The following is a 20,563-nucleotide window of genomic DNA, read 5'->3' as shown; positions in this document are numbered from 1 at the left end:
AGACTTATAGACAGTATACTCCCTCCCACTGAAGATGTGTTTTCACCAACTCAGTGCTACGTATCTTCACAAAGTGCTAAACTACATCACACACACACACACACACACACACACACACACACACACACACACACACACACACACACACACACACACACACACACACACACACACACACACACACACACACACACACACACACACTGACACCCATACACACACACACAACCAGACACCCATACACACAACCAGACACCCATACACACAACCAAACACACACACGTTCCCAAAACTAGTCATAATATTTGACAAAATAAAGAAATAAATAATAATTAGGTCCGGTGGGCAAAGAGAGAGGCAGAGACTGGGGAGCAGTCAGCCTCCTGGGCCACATCCCTATGAACAAGTGGAGGTTTCTCAGAGGAGGAAGGGGAGGACCATTCTACTCAGTGAATTGAAGAAAAGTACAAAAAGTGATCATTTTTTAGATAAAACTAAACTAAATATATCCACATCACCAAGTAACTATTAAAACACACTGTTTTGCAATTAAGGTCTATAGTAACTTCAACAGCACTTTGTAGAGTAGCACCATGGTGTAGCTGGAGGACATATATTTTCCATCCTCCTCTGGGTACATTGACTTCAAAACCAAACCTAAGCGCATCATGGTTCACAGGCCCTTCCTTAGACTTACATAGTAATTATGACAACTTCCACAAAGGTCTTTATGTTAGCTAGCTGTCTAAGGCTATCCAACACAGCAAGTCAAGGTCATCTTTTGGTTGTATTAATTTATTGCCACCGGGGCCCACCTTTGAACTGCTAAACTGCTTGCTGTACACTGCACTGTGTGATTGTACACATGGATTGGATTGTGTTGACTATGACGTTGGCTAATATGGTAACAACGATGTAGGACGTGTAGCGGTTAACAGTTATCGTAGGAAAGTTTGGCTTGGAGAGATTTTTTTTGTCTGGTCACAGACAGCTGTTGAGTTGTGCACTGAAGTCCACAAGAGAAGGGAAAAGGTGAGACGAGGACAGTGCGTAGATGCCAGAAGGAATTATACTACTAGCAAAGTGATGATGCTGTATGTGGCTGCTTTGAAAGTGAACTATGTGTGCGGGTGATCAGGGTTGTATTCATTCCGTCGATTCTGTTGCAAAACGTTTCTTAAACGCACGCATACATACGGAACAAAACGGGGATGGACCTACCTGAATTTGAACTATGTTGACACCCCAGTTCAGCTGGATGCAGGCAAGAGCATGCAAGGCGTTATTGAATGTGTCACTGTCTGTCACCTTGATTACTCCAATTTTTCTCTCGATCTGTGCACCTACGTTGTAAACTTCATGATGGGTATAGGGCAAGTTTGAGTATCACGTAGTTACATTGAGCTAGGTGAATGGAATATGAATGACAATCATCCAGTAATAGAAATAAGGCCATGCTCATTAAAAACAAATTGTCCTCCCTAATCTTAAACGGCACCGACCGACAATGCTGCCAAGCCTGTAGACTCAGCCTTTCCCTCTCTCTTTTCTCTCTCTCCCTCTGTTCTACCATTTTTCTCTCTCCTCTGCTGTACCTCTTCTCTCTCTTCTCCTTCATTCTCGCCCTTCTCTACCTCTTCTCCCTCTCTCCTCTTTCCTCGTCTCCCTCTCTCCCCTTCTCCCTCTCTCCCCTCTTCCCTCTGCTATACCTCTTCTCTCCCTCTCCCTGCTATCCCCCGCCTTCACAGCCGTGTGCAATTAGCCCTAAACACAGCCCAGCCCTGAGCAGGCTCACATCTGGAAGGAGTTTAGACATGGCAGTATCCTACCAAGACGGCTAAATATTTATGTTGAGAGTTACTGTGTGTGGATGAACTCATGATAGAGGGGTGGGGAGGGAGGGAGAGAAAGAGGGAGAGATAGAGAGAATGAGGGAAAAGATGACTAACTCATGGAGAATTGGCTGGGAATAGGCTGGGAATAGAATTGTAACCCTAAACCACTGATAAGTTGTAAGTCAATGAAAAATGTACCAAAGGGCAGCCATTTAAAATATTTTAACGTACACCAATGGAGGATATCCAATGATATATGATATACTTCAACCTAACTGATTTAAATTTCCCACACAATGTTCAACCAATCCAAAGCCCACAAGGTGTGGTGAGTGAGTCGCAGGAGGAGGTGACAGTGTTAGGCTCACAGTTTGTTCCTTTATGCTCCACAGGAACAACAAACATCCAACTAATACTTTTAATAAACAAACCCCCGTTGGGATTTCCCATGGGCTGAGCGGCCTCAGCTGGAATGTTCATGAGGGCCAGCTGTTTTGCATTAAACGTAGCAGTCAGCCCCAGAAGACCTGGGTCAGGCCTGGTGTCCCCTAGCACCATAGCCCTGTCCACTGCTGGCTGCATGGAAACATGGAGCAGGATATTCCTCTAACCTGCCCCAGGAGAGGGCCTGGGCGACAGGTAACCAAATCTGGGGAGGGAATGATGCAGAGCAGGCAAAGGCTGAGCCCCCCTACTGCACCTAGGATACAGTCTGCACAGAGTAAGGAATGTCAGGAATAACAGGAATATCAACACGACTTTTCACATTCCACATCTGGAGCTAATGTCATGGGCGAGGATGAGAGCATCAGTGTTTGGAGCAATTCATTGAAAGCTTTCTGGCAAATTACCTTACCAGTCACCTCGTATTTCAGTAAAGAAATGGTAAGGATGGCCTTGGACAGTTTTGGAATTGTTTGCTCCTAATACACAACAACGTAAAAGTGTCACGGTATGCTAAACATGTGTAGGAAAACAAATAAAGTGAAATTAGTAGGTGCAGGGATGCGATATTATCTTCAATCACCTCCACTGCTGCCACCTAGGCAATTTTAAAAATTCTTTCCTCTCCTCTAGTTCTGAGAAATGTGTTTCGCAGATGTTTATGCTGCCTTTATTAAGCAAAAACACAAGGCCCTATAAATGGACCGCTAACCGCCTTGGTCTCCCTCTGGCATAAATCCTCTGGATGTACCTCCTTTGCATGCACCAATGGCCCTGTATGAGGTTTTACTGCGCCATATGAAGGCGAGTGATGCTCCCACTGGGTCAGAGAAAAGGAGTATTGTGGGATTGTGGAGGAGCGGAGTACCTTGGGAAACACTTAAATTAGTAAAAACATTGTGTTCTTTGGAGGCAGCTCAGTGGAAAGCAAAATTCGGTATCTAATATTACAGTGCACCTACTGTAATATAAATACGGTATAAAAACAATGACTGTGTATTGACAGTATTATACGGTAAAAAAGTAAATGCTACTATAATCATTAATGAATGAATGAATGGATGGATGAATTAATTAAATGAATTGAGGGGAGGGATTTGTATTAAATTCACATTTCACGTTTGACATTTTAGCAGACACTCCTATCCAAAGCAACTTACAGGAGCTAATAGGTTTAAGTGCCTTGGTCAATTTATTTTAGTTTTTATATTGCCTTCATTTAACCAGGTAGGCCAGTTGAGAACAAGTTCTCATTTACAGCTGCGACCTGGCCAAGATAAAGCAAAGCAGTGCGACAAAAACAACAACACAGAGTTACACGTAAACAAACGTACAGTCAATAACACAATAGAAAAAATCTATGTATAGTGTGTGCAAATGTAGAAGAGTAGGGAGGTAGGCAATAAATAGGCCATAGAGGCAAAATAATTACAATTTAGCATTAACACTGGAGTGGTAGATGTGCAGATGATGATGTGCAAGTAGAGATACAATTTACAGATTGACTGTGTACAGGTACAGTGATCAATAAGCTGCTCTGACAGCTGATGCTTAAAGTTAGAGAGGGAGATATGACTCCAGCTTCAGTGATTTTGGCAATTCGTTCCAGTCATTGACAGCAGAGAACTGGAAGGAAAGGCAGCTAAAGGAAGTGTTGGCTTTGGGGATGACTAGTGAAATATACCTGCTGGAGCGCGTGCTACGCATGGGTGTTGCTATGGTGACCAGTGAGCTGAGATAAGGCGGTGCTTTACCTAGCAAAGACTTATAGATGACCTGAAGCCAGTGGGTCTGGCGACGAATATGTAGTGAGGGCCAGCCAACGAGAGCATACAGGTTGCAGTGGTGGGTGGTGTATGGGGCTTTGGTGACAAAACGGATGGCACTGTGATAGACTACATCCAGTTTGCTGAGTAGAGTGTTGGAGGCCATTTTGTAGATCGGTAGGAACGGTAAGATAGTCAGTTTTACGAGGGTGTGTTTGGTAGTGTGAGTGAAGGAGGCTTTGTTGCAAAAAAGGAAGCCGATTCTAGATTTAATTTTGGATTGGAGATGCTTAATGTGAGTCTGGAAGGAGAGTTTACAGTCTAACCAGACACCTAGGTATTGTAGTTGTCCACATATTCTAGGTCAGAACCGTCCAGAGTAGTGATGCTAGTCTGGTGGGAGGGTGCAGGCAGCAATCGGTTGAAGAGCATGCACATAGTTTTACTAGCATTTAAAAGCAGTTGGAGGAAGGAGTGTTGTATGGCGTTGAAGCTCATTTCGAGGTTTGTTAGCACAGTGTCCAACGAAGAGCCAGATGTATACAGAATGGTGTCGTCTGCGTAGAGGTGGATCAGAGAATCACCAACAGCAAGAGCGACATCATTGATGTACTCAGAGAAAAATGTCGGCCCGAGAATTTAACCCTGTGGCACCCCCATAGAGACTGCCAGAGGTAGGGGGATAATCGAGGGGGATAAGAGGGGGATAATCACGGCAACTTTCCAATCTTTGGGGATCTCAGACGATAGGAAAGAGAGATTGAACAGGCGAGTAATAGTGGTGAAATTTTGGGGGAAGGAAATTTTTAAAAAGGGTCCAGATTGTCTAGCCCAGCTGATTTGCGGGGATCCAGATTCTGCAGTTCTTTTAGAACATCATCTGTCTGGATTTGGGCAAAGGAGAAGCATGGGGGAGGGGCTTGGGCAAGTTGCTGCAGGTGGTGCTGAGATGTTGGCCGGGGTAAGGGTAGCCAGCTGGAAAGCATGACCAGCCGTCGAAAAATGCTTATTGAAATGATCGATTATCGTAGATTTATCGGTGGTGACACGTGTTTCCTATCCTCTGTCCAGTGGGCAGCTGGGAGGAGGTGCTATTATTCTCCATGGACTTTACAGTGTCCCAAAACTTTTTGGAATCAGTGCTCCAGGAAGCAAATTTATGTTTGAAAAATCTAGCCTTAGGATGTTTTTGTGCTGGTCAAGGTCAGTCAAGTCTGTGTTGAACCAAGGGCCATATCTGTTCTTAGTTCTACATTTTTTGAACGGGGGCATGCTTATTTAAGATGGTGAGGAAAGCACTTTTGAAGAGCAACCAGGCATCCTCTATTGACGGGATGAGGTCAAGATCCTTCCAGGATACCCGGGCCAGGTCGATTAGAAAGGTCTGCTCGCTGAAGTGTTTTAGGGAGCGTTTGACAGTGATGAGGGGGTTGTTTAAGCGGGGGCCCATTACGCATGCAGGCAATGAGGCAGTGGTCGCTGAGATCCTGGTTGAAGATAGCAGAAGATAGTATTTAGAGGGCAAGTTGGTCAGTATGATATCTAAGAGGGTGTCCATGGTTATGGATTTAGGGTTGTACCTGGTAGGTTCATTGATAATTTGTGTGAGATTGAGGGTATCTATTTTAGATTGTAGGACAGCCAGGGTGTTAAGCATGTCCCTGTTTAGGCCACCTAACAGCGATCAATTCACATATGGTGTCCAGGGCACAGCTAGGGGCTGGCGGGGTTCTACAACGACCGACAACGGTGAGAGACTTGTTTCTGGAAAGGTGGATTTTTAAAAGTAGAAGCTTGAATTGTTTGGGCACAGACCTGGATAGTATGACAGAACTCTGCAGGCTATCTCTGCAGTAGATTGCAACTTGTCGGAAAATTAGATTAGATTGCAATCTTGTCGGAAAATGTTATAGTTAGGGATGGAAATTTCAGGATGTTTGGTAGCCTTCCTAAACCAGGATTCAGACACGGTTAGGACATCCAGGTTGGCAGAGTGTACTAAAGCAGTGAATGAAACAAACTTAGGGAGGAGGCTTCTAATGTTAACATACATGAAACTAAGGCTTTTATGGTTACAGAAGTCTAAAAATGAGAGTGCCTGGGGAATGGGAGTGATGCTGGGGGATGCAGGGCCAGGGTTAACCTCTATCACCAGAGGAACAGAGGAGATGTCCGGCGCCGACTGAGATGGCCGCCTCGCTTCGCGTTCCTAGGAAACTATGCAGTTTTTTGTTTTTTTACGTGTTATTTCTTACATTAGTACCCCAGGTCATCTTAGGTTTCATTACATACAGTCGAGAAGAACTACTGAATATAAGATCAGCGTCAACTCACCATCAGTACGACCAAGAATATGTTTTCCGCGACGCGGATCCTGTGTTCTGCCTTACAAACAGGACAACGGAATGGATCGCATGCAGCGACCCAAGGAAACGACTCCGAAAAAGAGGGAAACGCGGCGGTGTTCTGGTCAGACTCCGAAAAAGGGCACATCGCGCACCACTTCCCAGTATTCTTCTTGCCAATGTCCAGTCTCTCGACAACAAGGTTGATGAAATCCGAGCAAGGGTGGCATTCCAGAGGGACATCAGAGACTGCAACGTTCTCTGCTTTACGGAGACATGGCTTACTGGGAAAACGCTATCCAGGGCAGTACAGCCAACGGGTTTCTCCACGCATCGCGCCGACAGAAACAAACATCTATCTGGTAAGAAGAGTGGAGGGGGCGTATGCCTCATGACTAACGGGACATGGTGTGATGAAGGAAACATACAGGAACTCAAATCCTTCTGTTCACCTGATTTAGAATTCCTCACAATCAAATGTAGACCGCATTATCTTCCAAGAGAATTCTCTTCGATTATAATCACAGCCGTATATATCCCCCCCCAAGCAGACACATCGATGGCTCTGAACGAACTTTATTTAACTCTTTGCAAACTGAAAAACATTTATCCGGAGGCTGCATTCATTGTAGCTGGGGATTTTAACAAAGCCAATCTGAAAACAAGACTCCCTAAATTTTATCAGCATATCGATTGCGCAACCAGGGGTGGTAAAACCTTGGATCATTGTTACTCTAACTTCCGCGACGCATATAAGGCCCTGCCCCGCCCCCTTTCGGAAAAGCTGACCACGACTCCATTTTGCTGATCCCTGCCTACAGACAGAAATTAAAACAAGAGGCTCCCACGCTGAGGTCTGTCCAACGCTGGTCAGACCAAGCTGACTCTACACTCCAAGACTGCTTCCATCACGTGGACTGGGACATGTTTCGTATTGCGTCAGATGGGAATATTGACGAATACGCTGATTCGGTGTGCGAGTTCATTAGAACGTGCGTCGAAGATGTCGTTCCCATAGCAACGATAAAAACATTCCCTAACCAGAAACCGTGGATTGATGGCAGCATTCGCGTGAAACTGAAAGCGCGAACCACTGCTTTTAATCAGGGCAAGGTGTCTGGCAACATGACTGAATACAAACAGTGCAGCTATTCCCTCCGTAAGGCTATCAAACAAGCTAAGCGTCAGTACAGAGACAAAGTGGAATCTCAATTCAATGGCTCAGACACAAGAGGCATGTGGCAGGGTCTACAGTCAATCACGGACTACAAGATGAAATCCAGCCCAGTCACGGACCAGGATGTCTTGCTCCCAGGCAGACTAAATAACTTTTTTGCCCGCTTTGAGGACAATACAGTGCCACTGACACGGCCTGCAACGGAAACATGCAGTCTCTCCTTCACTGCAGCCGAGGTGAGTAAGACATTTAAACGTGTTAACCCTCGCAAGGCTGCAGGCCCAGACGGCATCCCCAGCCGCGCCCTCCGAGCATGCGCAGACCAGCTGGCCGGTGTGTTTACGGACATATTCAATCAATCCCTATACCAGTCTGCTGTTCCCACATGCTTCAAGAGGGCCACCATTGTTCCTGTTCCCAAGAAAGCTAAGGTAACTGAGCTAAACGACTACCGCCCGTAGCACTCACTTCCGTCATCATGAAGTGCTTTGAGAGACTAGTCAAGGACCATATCACCTCCACCCTACCTGACACCCTAGACCCACTCCAATTTGCTTACCGCCCAAATAGGTCCACAGACGATGCAATCTCAACCACACTGCACACTGCCCTAACCCACCTGGACAAGAGGAATACCTATGTGAGAATGCTGTTCATCGACTACAGCTCGGCATTCAACACCATAGTACCCTCCAAGCTCGTCATCAAGCTCGAGACCCTGGGTCTCGACCCCGCCCTGTGCAACTGGGTACTGGACTTCCTGACGGGCCGCCCCCAGGTGGTGAGGGTAGGCAACAACATCTCCTCCCCGCTGATCCTCAACACGGGGGCCCCACAAGGGTGCGTTCTGAGCCCTCTCCTGTACTCCCTGTTCACCCACGACTGCGTGGCCACGCACGCCTCCAACTCAATCATCAAGTTTGCGGACGACACAACAGTGGTAGGCTTGATTACCAACAACGACGAGACGGCCTACAGGGAGGAGGTGAGGGCCCTTGGAGTGTGGTGTCAGGAAAATAACCTCACACTCAACGTCAACAAAACTAAGGAGATGATTGTGGACTTCAGGAAACAGCAGAGGGAACACCCCCTATCCACATCGATGGAACAGTAGTGGAGAGGGTAGCTAGTTTTAAGTTCCTCGGCATACACATCACAGACAAACTGAATTGGTCCACTCACACTGACAGCGTCGTGAAGAAGGCGCAGCAGCGCCTATTCAACCTCAGGAGGCTGAAGAAATTCGGCTTGTCACCAAAAGCACTCACAAACTTCTACAGATGCACAATCGAGAGCATCCTGGCGGGCTGTATCACCGCCTGGTACGGCAACTGCTCCGCCCTCAACCGTAAGGCTCTCCAGAGGGTAGTGAGGACTGCACAACGCATCACCGGGGCAAACTACCTGCCCTCCAGGACACCTACACCACCCGTTGTTACAGGAAGGCCATAAAGATCATCAAGGACATCAACCACCCGAACCACTGGCTGTTCACCCCGCTATCATCCAGAAGGCGAGGTCAGTACAGGTGCATCAAAGCTGGGACCGAGAGACTGAAAAACAGCTTCTATCTCAAGGCCATCAGACTGTTAAATAGCCACCACTAACATTGAGTGGCTGCTGCCAACACACTGTCATTGACACTGACCCAACTCCAGCCATTTTAATAATGGAAATTGATGGGAAATGATGTAAATATATCACTAGCCACTTTAAACAATGCTACCTTATATAATGTTACTTACCCTACATTATTCATCTCATATGCATATGTATATACTGTACTCTACAACATCGACTGCATCCTTATGTAACACATGTATCACTAGCCACTTTAACTATGCCACTTTGTTTACTTTGTCTACACACTCATCTCATATGTATATACTGTACTCGATATCATCTACTGTATGCTGCTCTGTACCATCACTCATTCATATATCCTTATGTACATGTTCCTTATCCCCTTACACTGTGTATAAGACAGTAGTTTTGGAATTGTTAGTTAGATTACTTGTTGGTTATCACTGCATTGTCGGAACTAGAAGCACAAGCATTTCGCTACACTCGCATTAACATCTGCTAACCATGTGTATGTGACAAATAAAATTTGATTTGATTTGATTTGAGAAGTAGGATAAGGGTATGGCTAAAGGCTAGAAGAACTGGTCGTCTAGTGCGTTCGGAACAGAGAGTTAAAGGAGCAGATTTCAAGGCATAATGTACAGACAAGGGTATGGTAGGATGTGAGTACAGTAGAGGTAAACCTAGGTGAGTAACAATGAGAGAGGTTTTATCTCTAGAGGCACCATTTAAGCCAATAAGACAACAATCACTAACCAAAACAGGAATAGACAGGGCATATTGACATTAAGGAGAGGTATGTCTAGCCGAGTGATCATAGGGTCCAGTGAGTAGCTAGGCGAGCTGAAGACACTGCGATTTAGACAGCTAGCAGGCCGGGGATAGCAGCAGGCTAGCAGATGGGCCTCAGGGGGACGTCGGAACTGAAGAGCCTGTTAAAAACCCCTCGGACGGTTACGTCGGCAGACCAGTCATGATGGATCTGCGGGGCTCCGTGTCAGCAGCAATGGGTCCAGGCCAATTGGCAAAAGAGGTATTGACGCCCAGGAATTGTCTGATAGATCTCTTTCGCTAGCCGGGAGATGGGCCTAGCTCGAGGCTAACTGGTGCCCTGCTTTGGGAGAGAGACGTTAAGCAGGAGTAGCCACTCAGATAGCAACTAGATGATCCGGTGTAAGTTTCAGAGCTTGCGGTAGGAATCTGGAGATGTGGTAGAGAACAAGCAGTCCGATATGCTCTGGGTTGATATCGCGCTGTACAGACTGGCAGGAATTGACCCGGCTGAGGCTGATGCCTGATTTAACGGTGATGACCGCTAGCAGTGGCTAACTGACTACTAGCTAGTAGCTAGTTAGTTGGCTAGTTTCTGATGGGGGTTTGGGTTCTAAAGTATAAAAAAATAGCAGATCCGTACCACATTGGGTGAGGTGGGTTGCAGGAGAGTATGTTCAGTCCGTAGATGGAAATTGAGATTGAGATTCAAAAATATAATAAAATAGATACGAAATAGATACGAAGAAAACATGGGAAACATGGGACAGGACAAGACAAGACAAAACAAATGTCCGACTGCTAAGCCATCTTGGAATCAGGGGCACATTGACAGATTTTACACCTAGTTGGCTAGTGGATTCTAACCATCGACCTTTCAATTACTCTCCCAACGCTCTTAACCACTAGGCTACCTACTGCTAGGCTACCTACCTATTGCATTTCACAGTATTTTACTGTAATTACAAGGGTTTGGTTCAAGCAGGTTGGCTACTTGGTAAAGTATTTACACATTACAGCATATCAATGAATATTTTGTGTTTTATATCACTTGCACAGTTTTAGAAACTGTTCTTCCTACTGTAAGCATTGCATGACAACACAGGCATTTTGATAGCGCACAGTGCTGCGGGCCACCATGTGGGTTCGTAGACCACCATGGACAAGAGTAATGATGGAAAAATCTCCTTTATAGTAAAAGCACTGAATCTATCATCATATTTTCCTTTTATATACATTTCATGCAATTCTACGTCATTTTATGTCTGGAGACCTTAGCAGAATACCACAGAAATTACTGAAATTATAGGCAAAAAATGTATATATCTTGGCATATGCGTTCATCTTATCATATTTCTCCAGTACCAAAACACTGTGTCTTGTTTGCAACAAAACTCTCCCTGTTAGCAAATAATTAAATCTGAGATGTAATTTCCATCCCAGACAGAGTAGGTCTACCAACCAAGCTTTAACTGCTAGCTACTCTTGTTCCGTGGCTTAACCCAACAAGAGAAGGTCACCTTGTGAGAAGGTCACAAGTCCCTAAAAGCTTTCTGGGTTTGATCATCATCTATTGTACAGAGAGCGAACAGCTTAATCAATTGACAGTGACAGAATGAGATTACTTCCCAAGCAAAGTACATTTTTGGCTCCTTGGCTATAGAAGCTGTAGCTCAGCTTCTGAATGTCAAAGAAACTAAACAAAGATATCCCCATATGCATCGGTGTCACATCTTTCCAACGTATTTTACAGCTTGTTTCTAGCATAAAGCTTCGCAGACCCAAAGAGCTTCTATAAATGGCTTTATATAATTTCATCTGTTAAATTTTCTTCCAAATCTTTATTTAACAATGGGTATGCAATGCAATGCAATGTTCTTTAATAAAAGGTAGGCCTATGGCATACCCTCTCATACCCCCTCAATTTGAGTTGTGGTTTTAACAGCCCTTCACTGACACAGAGGTACAGTAGGCTATTTAAAGAGTGCATGGTGGGTAAAGGAATTGACCAACAAATCTATGGATACCAACCTATAGCCTAAATTCATCTGTCAAACACGTAGGCCTACCTACGTAAATAGGAAGAAGTCACTTCCAACACAAAGCCCTCTTGGTGTTTGTAAAGTCGGTTTAAATGAATTATGCCTACTCGAACTTGCCTACTTTCAGCACCATGAGCTGTCCAATTCCTAATGATTGCTGCCGCTTCAAGTTTCAGCACCACAATAGCTGCGTTTACACAGGCATCCCAATTTCTGATATTTTGCCGAATTATTGGTAAATAATCCAATCTGATTGGTCAAAAGACCAATTAGTGGAGAAAGATCCGAATTGGGCTGCCTGTGTAGACACAGGAGTCACAGGTTACTCGAATCTGGCATTTTGTGAGGTCAATAACTCTGATAAATACATCATGGGCAAGAAACATATTGTTTTTATTCAAATCAATTATAGCAAGACATCAAAGTTGATCTCCTTGGAATACCCATAACAGTGTGTAATGCAGCCCAGTTTTATTTACACCATTCCAGGAGCACAAAAGACTCAGGATGGAAGTACATATTCTTATAAACACAACTCCAAACTTAGTTTCCCCGAGTAAATTTAAATAAAATAATTCAAAATACTTCTCCAGAGAGCATGACTTAGCCACAGAGGATCATTAGGTCCTTTAAAAAAAATGCTGTGGATTGTTTCAAATCACAAGCACGTAGGCCTTTGCCTCGTTGGGGAGCCCACAATTTGGGCAGCGTGCATGACAAACAGCCTAGGTGATTATTGAGTTGTGGCTGTCAGAGAAAATAATCTAAAACATATGTGAAGATAATGTGTCTTGGGTATAATTTAAAAAGTTGAGACAAGAAGATATGTGTAGGTAAGATACAGTCATGTTTCAATCCAGAATGATCTCAGCTCTTCAGAATGTGCTTAGCTGTCTTTTGCCAGTCCGTGCGCATTCATTGTTTCATTGTGTGAACTCTTTGGCCTTTGTTCGTTCATATTTGATAAATTCCCCATTATATATGCCACCAGTAGTACATGTGCCATTACTCCCTGTAATTTTGTGCATTCATTTCAGTTAAAGCATGTATTAATTAGGCCTACAGTAATTTACAGTTCTCATTCTCAGAGTGGAAAAGTTGTTTGCAAAGTTCACAACCTGCTACACCTGTGAGAAACAAGTTTAGGTTTATTTCATACGTAATTATTATTATTTTGTTTGGAGTGCTCTATGTGAGCAATGAGCATGTATCTGGTTTCTCTGTCCTGTTAATGTTGACGGAATGAGTGCTTGAGCATGCATAGATGTACCTGGCCTGCTGCATGCAAATGTAGGAACGTGCCCTTTTGGGGAGGTCAGATTTCTAATTGTCTTAACTCACCACATCCACCACTAATAAGCTGAGCTTCTCAGTCATTTCTTCTTCACCTCACACAGTAACTCATCAAAGTCATTCAGTTGAAGTAGGAAGTTTACATACACTTAGGTTGGAATCATTAAAACTCGTTTTTCAACCACTCCACAAATTTCTTGTTAACAAACTATAGTTTTGGCAAGTCGGTTAGGACATCTACTATGTGCATGACACAAGTCATTTTTCCAACAATTGTTTACAGACAGATTATGTCACACAATTCCAATGGGTCAGAAGTTAACATACACTAAATTGACTGTGCCTTTAAACAGCTTGGAAAATTACAGAAAAGTGTCATGGCTTTAGAAGCTTCTGATAGGCTAATTGACATAATTTGAGTCAATTGGAGGTGTACCTGTGGATGTATTTCTAGGCCTACCTTCAAACTCAGTGCCTCTTTGCTTGACATTATGGGAAAATCAAAAGAAATCAGCCAATACTTCAGAAACAAATTGTAGACCTCCACAAGTCTGGTTCATCCAGCAATTTCCAAACACCTGATGGAACCACATTCATCTGTACAAACAATAGTACGCAAGTATAGACACCATGGGACCACGCAGCCATCATACTGCTCAGGAAAAAGACACGTTTTGTCTCCTAGAGATGAACGTACTTTGGTGCAAAAAGTGCAAATAAATCCCAGAACAACGGCAAAGGACCTTGTGAAGATGTTGTAGGAAACCGGTACAAAAGTATCTATATCCACAGTATAACGAGTCCTATACTGACATAACCTGAAAGGCCGCTCAGCAAGGAAGAAGCCACTGCTCCAAAACCGCCATAAAAAAAAGTCAAACTACAGTTTACAACTGCACATGGGGACAAAGATTGTACTTTTTGGAGAAATGTCCTCGGGTCTGATGAAACAAAAATAGAACGGTTTGGCCATAATGATCATCGTTATGTTTGGAGGAAAAAGGGGGAGGCTTGCAAGCCGAAGAACACCATCCCAACCGTGAAGCACGGGGGTGACAGCATCATGTTGTGGGGGTGCTTTTTGCAGGAGGGACTGGTGCACTTCACAAAATAGATGGCTTCATGAGGATGGAAAATGATGTGGATATATTGAAGCAACATCTCAAGACATCAGTCAGGAAGTTAAAGCATGGTCCCAAATGGGTCTTCCAAATGGACAATGACCCCAAGCATACTTCCAAAGTTGTGGCAAAATGGCTTAATTAAGGACAACAAAGTCAATGTATTGGAGTGGCCATTACAAAGCCCTGACCTCAATCCTATAGAAAATTTGTGGGCAGAACTGAAAAAGCATTTGCGTGCAAGAAGGCCTACAAATCTGACTCAGTTACACCAGCTCTGTCAGGAGGAAGGTGCCAAAATTCACCCAATGTATTGTGGGAAGCTTGTGGAAGGGTACCTGAAATGTTTCACCCAAGTTAAACTATTTAAACACTACCATATACTTATTGAGTGTATGTAAACTTCTGACCCACTGGGAATGTGATGAAAGAAATAAAATATGAAATGAATAATTCTCTCTACTATTATTTCACATTCTTAAAATAAAGTGGTGATCCTAACTGACCTAAGAAAGGGAATTTTTAAATCAAATCAAATCAAATGTATTTATATAGCCCTTCGTACATGAGCTGATATCTCAAAGTGCTGTACAGGAACCCAGCCTAAAACCCCAAACAGCAAGCAATGCAGGTATAGAAGCACCGTGACTAGGAAAAACTCCCTAGAAAGGCCAAAACCTAGGAAGAAACCTAGAGAGGAACCAGGCTATGTGGGGTGGCCAGTCCACTTCTGGCTGTGCTGGGTGGAGATTATAACAGAACATGGCCAAGATGTTCAAATGTTCATAAATGACCAGCAAGGTCAAATAATAATAAGGCAGAACAGTTGAAACTGGAGCAGCAGCACGGCCAGGTGGACTGGTCCATTTTACTTGGATTAAATGTTATGAATTGTGGAAAACTGAGTTTAAATGTATTTGGCTAAGGTGTATGTAAACTTCCGACTTCAACACTATATATATATATTTTTTTTTTACATCCATTGCTCATGATAATAGTTCCTTACAGTAGCCTATTTGAAAAATCTTTCCAACACTCTCACCCTTGATAATCACAATTCTTGGTGTGAAAGAGCCGAATGAAATGCTCTGATGATCCCATATATCTAGTGGAAACGTGATAAAATAGTTAAACACTTCTCACAGCAGTGTGCACGGGAAACTCTTGAGGGCCCGGAACAGGCTAGTTGATACATTGTTGCAAGTTTGCTAGCAACAGCTTCGGGCTGGACTCAGTTGATTGATTTGATTAAAAAAATTGCACTTCACAAGCAATAGCTAGTCAAAACAGAAAGAAAGGGAGGCAGACAGGCGGAGTAGAGAGATGAATGCGATTGAATGAACCTGGATTTTCATTAGGATATTTAGTTGACAATGGAAGTTATAGGACTACTGCTGCCTTGGCCTATAGACTATCTCTGAGTTCCATGCGCTCATTTCTTTAGCTACCAATGGCTCTTGGTGTATCAATGTATCCACATGGCAGAGGCTGATGGTCACATTAGCCTAATTTGTAGATTTGTAGATTTTCATAATTTTAATTCATATTTTTATGATTAAACACATGACAATGATTTTGCGAAATTAAAACATTATTATTGTAACAAATCTGTTCCACGAAAATGTGCATATGAAAATCATAATCGCACGCAGATAGATAGAAATTGATATTAATCATTTGATTGAGACCACACTAATTAGCCAATACACACACTTGATATTGCGCGCCTAGCACACATCGATATTTTGTATATATAGACTAATAAGCAACTAATTCTAAAACACTGAGAAATATAGGAATTTCATGAATTACAAATTACATTACATGACCCTCCACTGGACTAGATGTAAAAAAAGACTAAACCCTCCCCCTGACTGAAATTGAAAAAGCATGACCCCATTTTCCTCCTGGGCCCCATTCTGTACATTTCTAACCATCCCTGAGGGAGTATGAGAGCACAGATGGTCCCTTTGCCTAGTTCTGCTAGGAGCAACCCAAATATATGTACAGTGCCTTTGTAAAGTATTTAGACCCCTTGACTTTTTCAAAATGTACAGCCTTATTCTAAAATGTATTAAATCGTTTCCTATACACAATATCCCATAATTTTAAAAAAACAGTTTTTTAGAAATGTTAGCTAATTTAGAAAAAAAAACATTTTTACAGAAATGACACATTTACATAAGTATTCAGACCCTTTACTCAGTACTTTGTTGAAGAATGGGAAAAACTCCTGAAATACAGTTGTACCCAGCTGGGAACACCTGTATTTGGGGAGTTTCTCCCATTCTTCTCTGTAGATTATCTCAAGCTTTGTCAGGTTGAATGGGGAGCATTGCTGCATAGCTATTTGCAGGTCTCTCCAGAGATGTTCGATCAGGTTCAAGTGAGGGCTTTGGCTGGTCCACTCAAGGACACTCAGAGACTTGTCCTGAAGCCACTCCTGCGTTGTCTTGGCTCTGTGCTTAGGGTCGTTGTCCTGTTGGAGGGTGAAACATTGCCCCAGTCTGAGGTCCTGAGCGCTCTGGAGCAGGTTTTCATCAAGTATGTCTCTGTACTTCGCTCCGTTCATCTTTGCCTTGATCCTGACTAGTTTCCCAGTCAATGCTGCTGAAAACCATCCCCACAGCATGATGCTGCCACCACCATGCTTCACCGTAGGGATGGTGCTAGGTTTCCTCCAAACATGATGATTGGCATTCAGGCCAAAGAGCTCAATCTTGGTTTCATCAGACTAGAGAATCTTGTTTCTCGTGGTCTAGGAGTATTTAGGTGTCTTTTGGCAAATTCCAAGCAAGCTGTCATGTGCCTTTTCCTGAGGAGTGGCTTCCGTCGAGCCACTCTACCATAAAGGCCTGATTGGTCGAGTGCTGCAGAGATGGTTGTCCTTCTGGAAGGTTCTCCCATGTCACGTTCGACGTATAGTGGAGACCAAGGCGCAGCATGATATGAATACATTCTTCTTTTAATAAAGAAAGAACACTAAACGGGCTGGGGACCGTCGCTGGAGACCCCTGGCTGGGGACCTTCGCTGGATGCTCTGGACTGGGAATCATCGCTGGAGTCTCCGGACTGTGGCCCGTCGTTGGAGGTTCCGGACTGTGGCCCGTCGCTGGAGTCTCCGGACTTTGGCCCGCCGTTGGAGGTTCCGGACTGTGGCCCGTCGCTGGAGTCTCCGGGCTGTGGCCCGCCGTTGGAGGTTCCGGACTGTGGCCCGTCGCTGGAGTCTCCGGGCTGTGGCCCGCCGTTGGAGGTTCCGGACTGTGGCCCGTCGCTGGAGTCTCCGGGCTGTGGCCCGCCGTTGGAGGTTCCGGACTGTGGCCCGTCGCTGGAGGTTCCGGACTGTGGCCCGTCGCTGGAGGTTCCGGTCTGGGTACTGTCGCCGGACGCTCTGGGTTTTATTTTATTTGTATATTTTATTTGTATATGTATTTATTTTTTATTTTTTGCTCTGACTTGCACTGTCAACTGTGGGACCTTACATGGACATGTAGAATTGACCACAGGTGGATTCCAATCAAGTTGTAGAAACATTTCAAGGATGATCAATGGAAACAGGATGCACGTGAGCTCAATTTCGAGTGTCATAGCAAAGGGTCTGAATACTTATGTAAATATGTTTAAAAAAAAATAGTTTTAAAGTTTTTTTAATCCATTTGCAAAAATGTCTAAAAGCCTGTTTCTGCTTTGTCATTATAGGGTATTGTGTGAGAATTTTTAAAAACTTCATCCATTTTAGAATAAGGCTGTAACATAACAACTTTTGGATAAAGGCAAGGTGTCTGAATTCTTTCCGAAGGCGCTGTATGTGGACGTCTTAAGCAGGAATATGGCTATGGCCACACCACATCCAAGGCTTGTGTAAAATGAAAAGTTGCAAATCTGATGTTGAAGCGAGATAGATCTCACAAGACATATTTTACTAATGTAAATCCACCCTTGTTGGTGAATAGACACATCAATCATAGCAATTGAGATTGTCTGCCATACATGAATAGCCTATCAGACTAACAGTAATACAGGATGATTGAAGTGTCAGACAGCAGTGTGAGGTCTCATCATGGGCCGGTCGGCTGGACAACGGTCTGTCAGTCAGCCTTCCTTCCTGAACAGAAGGCGATTGTGAGGCGGCTGTCTGAGATTGCTGGGAAGTTATGATATTAAAGGAAGGAGCCAAGCCGCCATTAAAGCACAGAGAGGGAGGATAAAAAGAGAAGAAATGTGTTTCTGTTTATTCTAGTTTAGCAAAGCCAAGTCAGCTGGATTGTGGGGTGGGTATGGGGAGCGAGGAGGGAGGAGGGAACTGAACCCCAGTGTGTTTCCTTGCGCCAGAAGCAGATTTAAAGTGACAGAGTTGTGACAAAGGGGCAGGGTCAGATTATGGCTTTACTTCACAAAGTCTTCCGTCTGGATCCACACCAGTCCAGACCAGACTCCCTACATTGTGCTTTTCAGAGACACAACTGACATTGGACTTGAGCTTTCAGCTCATGTGGTCTGTTACTATGCTGCTGTAAACTTATGGTCTTTATGGGCCGAAACCATGTCCATGATCTCAGGCAGTCATTAAATACCATCATAACTGAGACTGCAAGGTCAGGTTTGGAGGGTTTATCGGCATATGCCACGCATAAAAGTGTTCAAATGTTCATAATGTCAAGGGTCCAGCAACTACTAAAGGTGGATACTATCAGAGCATGTGAACACTTGGTTATAAAGTATTTTCTCATGTGTATATTCAGTTATAGTCAGTGTATAACACTGTTAAGATGAATAGGATACCAACATTTGCCACAACTTCAACTATCCTCTAAGGTGTAGATTTCCCATAATCCATTTACACATGGGCACTTTGCCCCGTCTATCATCCCCTAGAATTATTTTCTCAAATGTTTTTCTCTTACTCAGTTCTGGGCTATAATAAAGCCCAACTGAGTTTCTTAATGATGAAGATGTAGCCCTATCAACATTATTTTATATATTATCTACATCATGCTAGTGATACATCGGTCTACAGTGTTTGGAAATTTGGTTTGGACACTCATGATGCCCAGACCACATCTCCTCCGTTTGGATCAAATTTATTTTAATTTTAAATTCACAGTTTAAGCGGGGAAAAAATAAGCATGTATGACTTACAAAGTAACGGTCTGGTTCGGTAGCAGACCGGACTCTGGAGTTTCAGAAAGTTCTTCGTTACCGCAGCGGACTCTTTTCCGAACAGTCTGAGTGGAGTGGGCTTTGGAGCGGTCATCGGTACAGCTGCAGCCACTAGTGATGAGCCCAGGGCAAGCTTGAGTGAGCCTCGACTCAGAGACAGACAGCAGGACCAACATCAGCAACAGACGCTCCGGGAGCGGGATGCCAACGCCGGGCACAATCATTGTCCTTATCAGTCTCACCTCAGCTGCCCCCTGTCATCCCATTTCTCCACCACGAAGGTGCCTGGGGCGATGACAGGAAGAAAACAGCTTTTTTTTAAATGTTTTTTTTTTTTTACAAATGTGTGACAAATTGCCAATTTCCGTTTCAATTCAAATTCAAAGATGCTAGAAACTTACTAGTAATAAGGCATTCCCAGTATTTGGCACTCCCAATATTCTAGCTTTCCATTATGCCATGTCAAGTTCGTGCGCGCATAGTGCTATGTGGCTTTCATCTATAAGAAAATACCAGTAAAGCTCACCCCGTTCAGTTGTCCTGAACTAAAACTCTACTTGAAATGTGAAGATTCGAGATGAAGATTAAGTATTTGTCCAATTTTCCGTTACTTTGTATCTCCTTGATACACACTTCGACGCGTCAACACTGGATTTGATTGTCACAAATATAATTTGGTTACCATTATCTGTCCAAGCCACCTATATCCAAACTTCAGTGGTTTTAATCAAATTCCATACTGAATTGAATAAGATCTGATGCCCTCCACCGTTTAAGTTTATTCATAGATGTAGAAATACGTTTGGCACGATGTTCTGAAGATATCTCCGGGTGTCAACTTAAATTAAACTTTGTCTGAAAGTAACTGAGTTAATTTTGAAGACGTTAGAACTGGTCCTGATCGGATACTCTGTATTCACAAAATCTAGCGGTTTTGCTTGCCACTCTGTCACACTGAAATTCAGTTACTACCCCAGCGCGCGCATTCCGTCGCCTGCTCGCGCTGATACGCGGGGTCCTAGCGC

At 43.8% G+C, this 20,563-nt stretch overlaps 1 protein-coding gene across 1 annotated transcript in view; it reads right to left on the bottom strand.

The window, feature by feature from the left end:
• LOC124034322 (adhesion G protein-coupled receptor A2-like) overlaps positions 1 to 20,563 on the bottom strand; it is an 81,796-nt gene extending 61,233 nt beyond the window's left edge. Inside the window, 2 exon segments of the mRNA XM_046347352.1 lie at positions 19,518 to 19,823; positions 19,940 to 20,563. Of these exon segments, the coding sequence (XP_046203308.1) occupies positions 19,518 to 19,762 (245 nt within the window). The 5' untranslated portion in view covers positions 19,763 to 19,823; positions 19,940 to 20,563.

This window comes from Oncorhynchus gorbuscha, linkage group LG04 (genome assembly GCF_021184085.1).
Source record: "Oncorhynchus gorbuscha isolate QuinsamMale2020 ecotype Even-year linkage group LG04, OgorEven_v1.0, whole genome shotgun sequence".
NCBI classification, from domain to species: Eukaryota; Metazoa; Chordata; class Actinopteri; order Salmoniformes; family Salmonidae; genus Oncorhynchus; species Oncorhynchus gorbuscha.
Note: the sequence above shows the minus strand (reverse complement) of the source record. Positions and strands in the feature narration are given on the sequence as shown.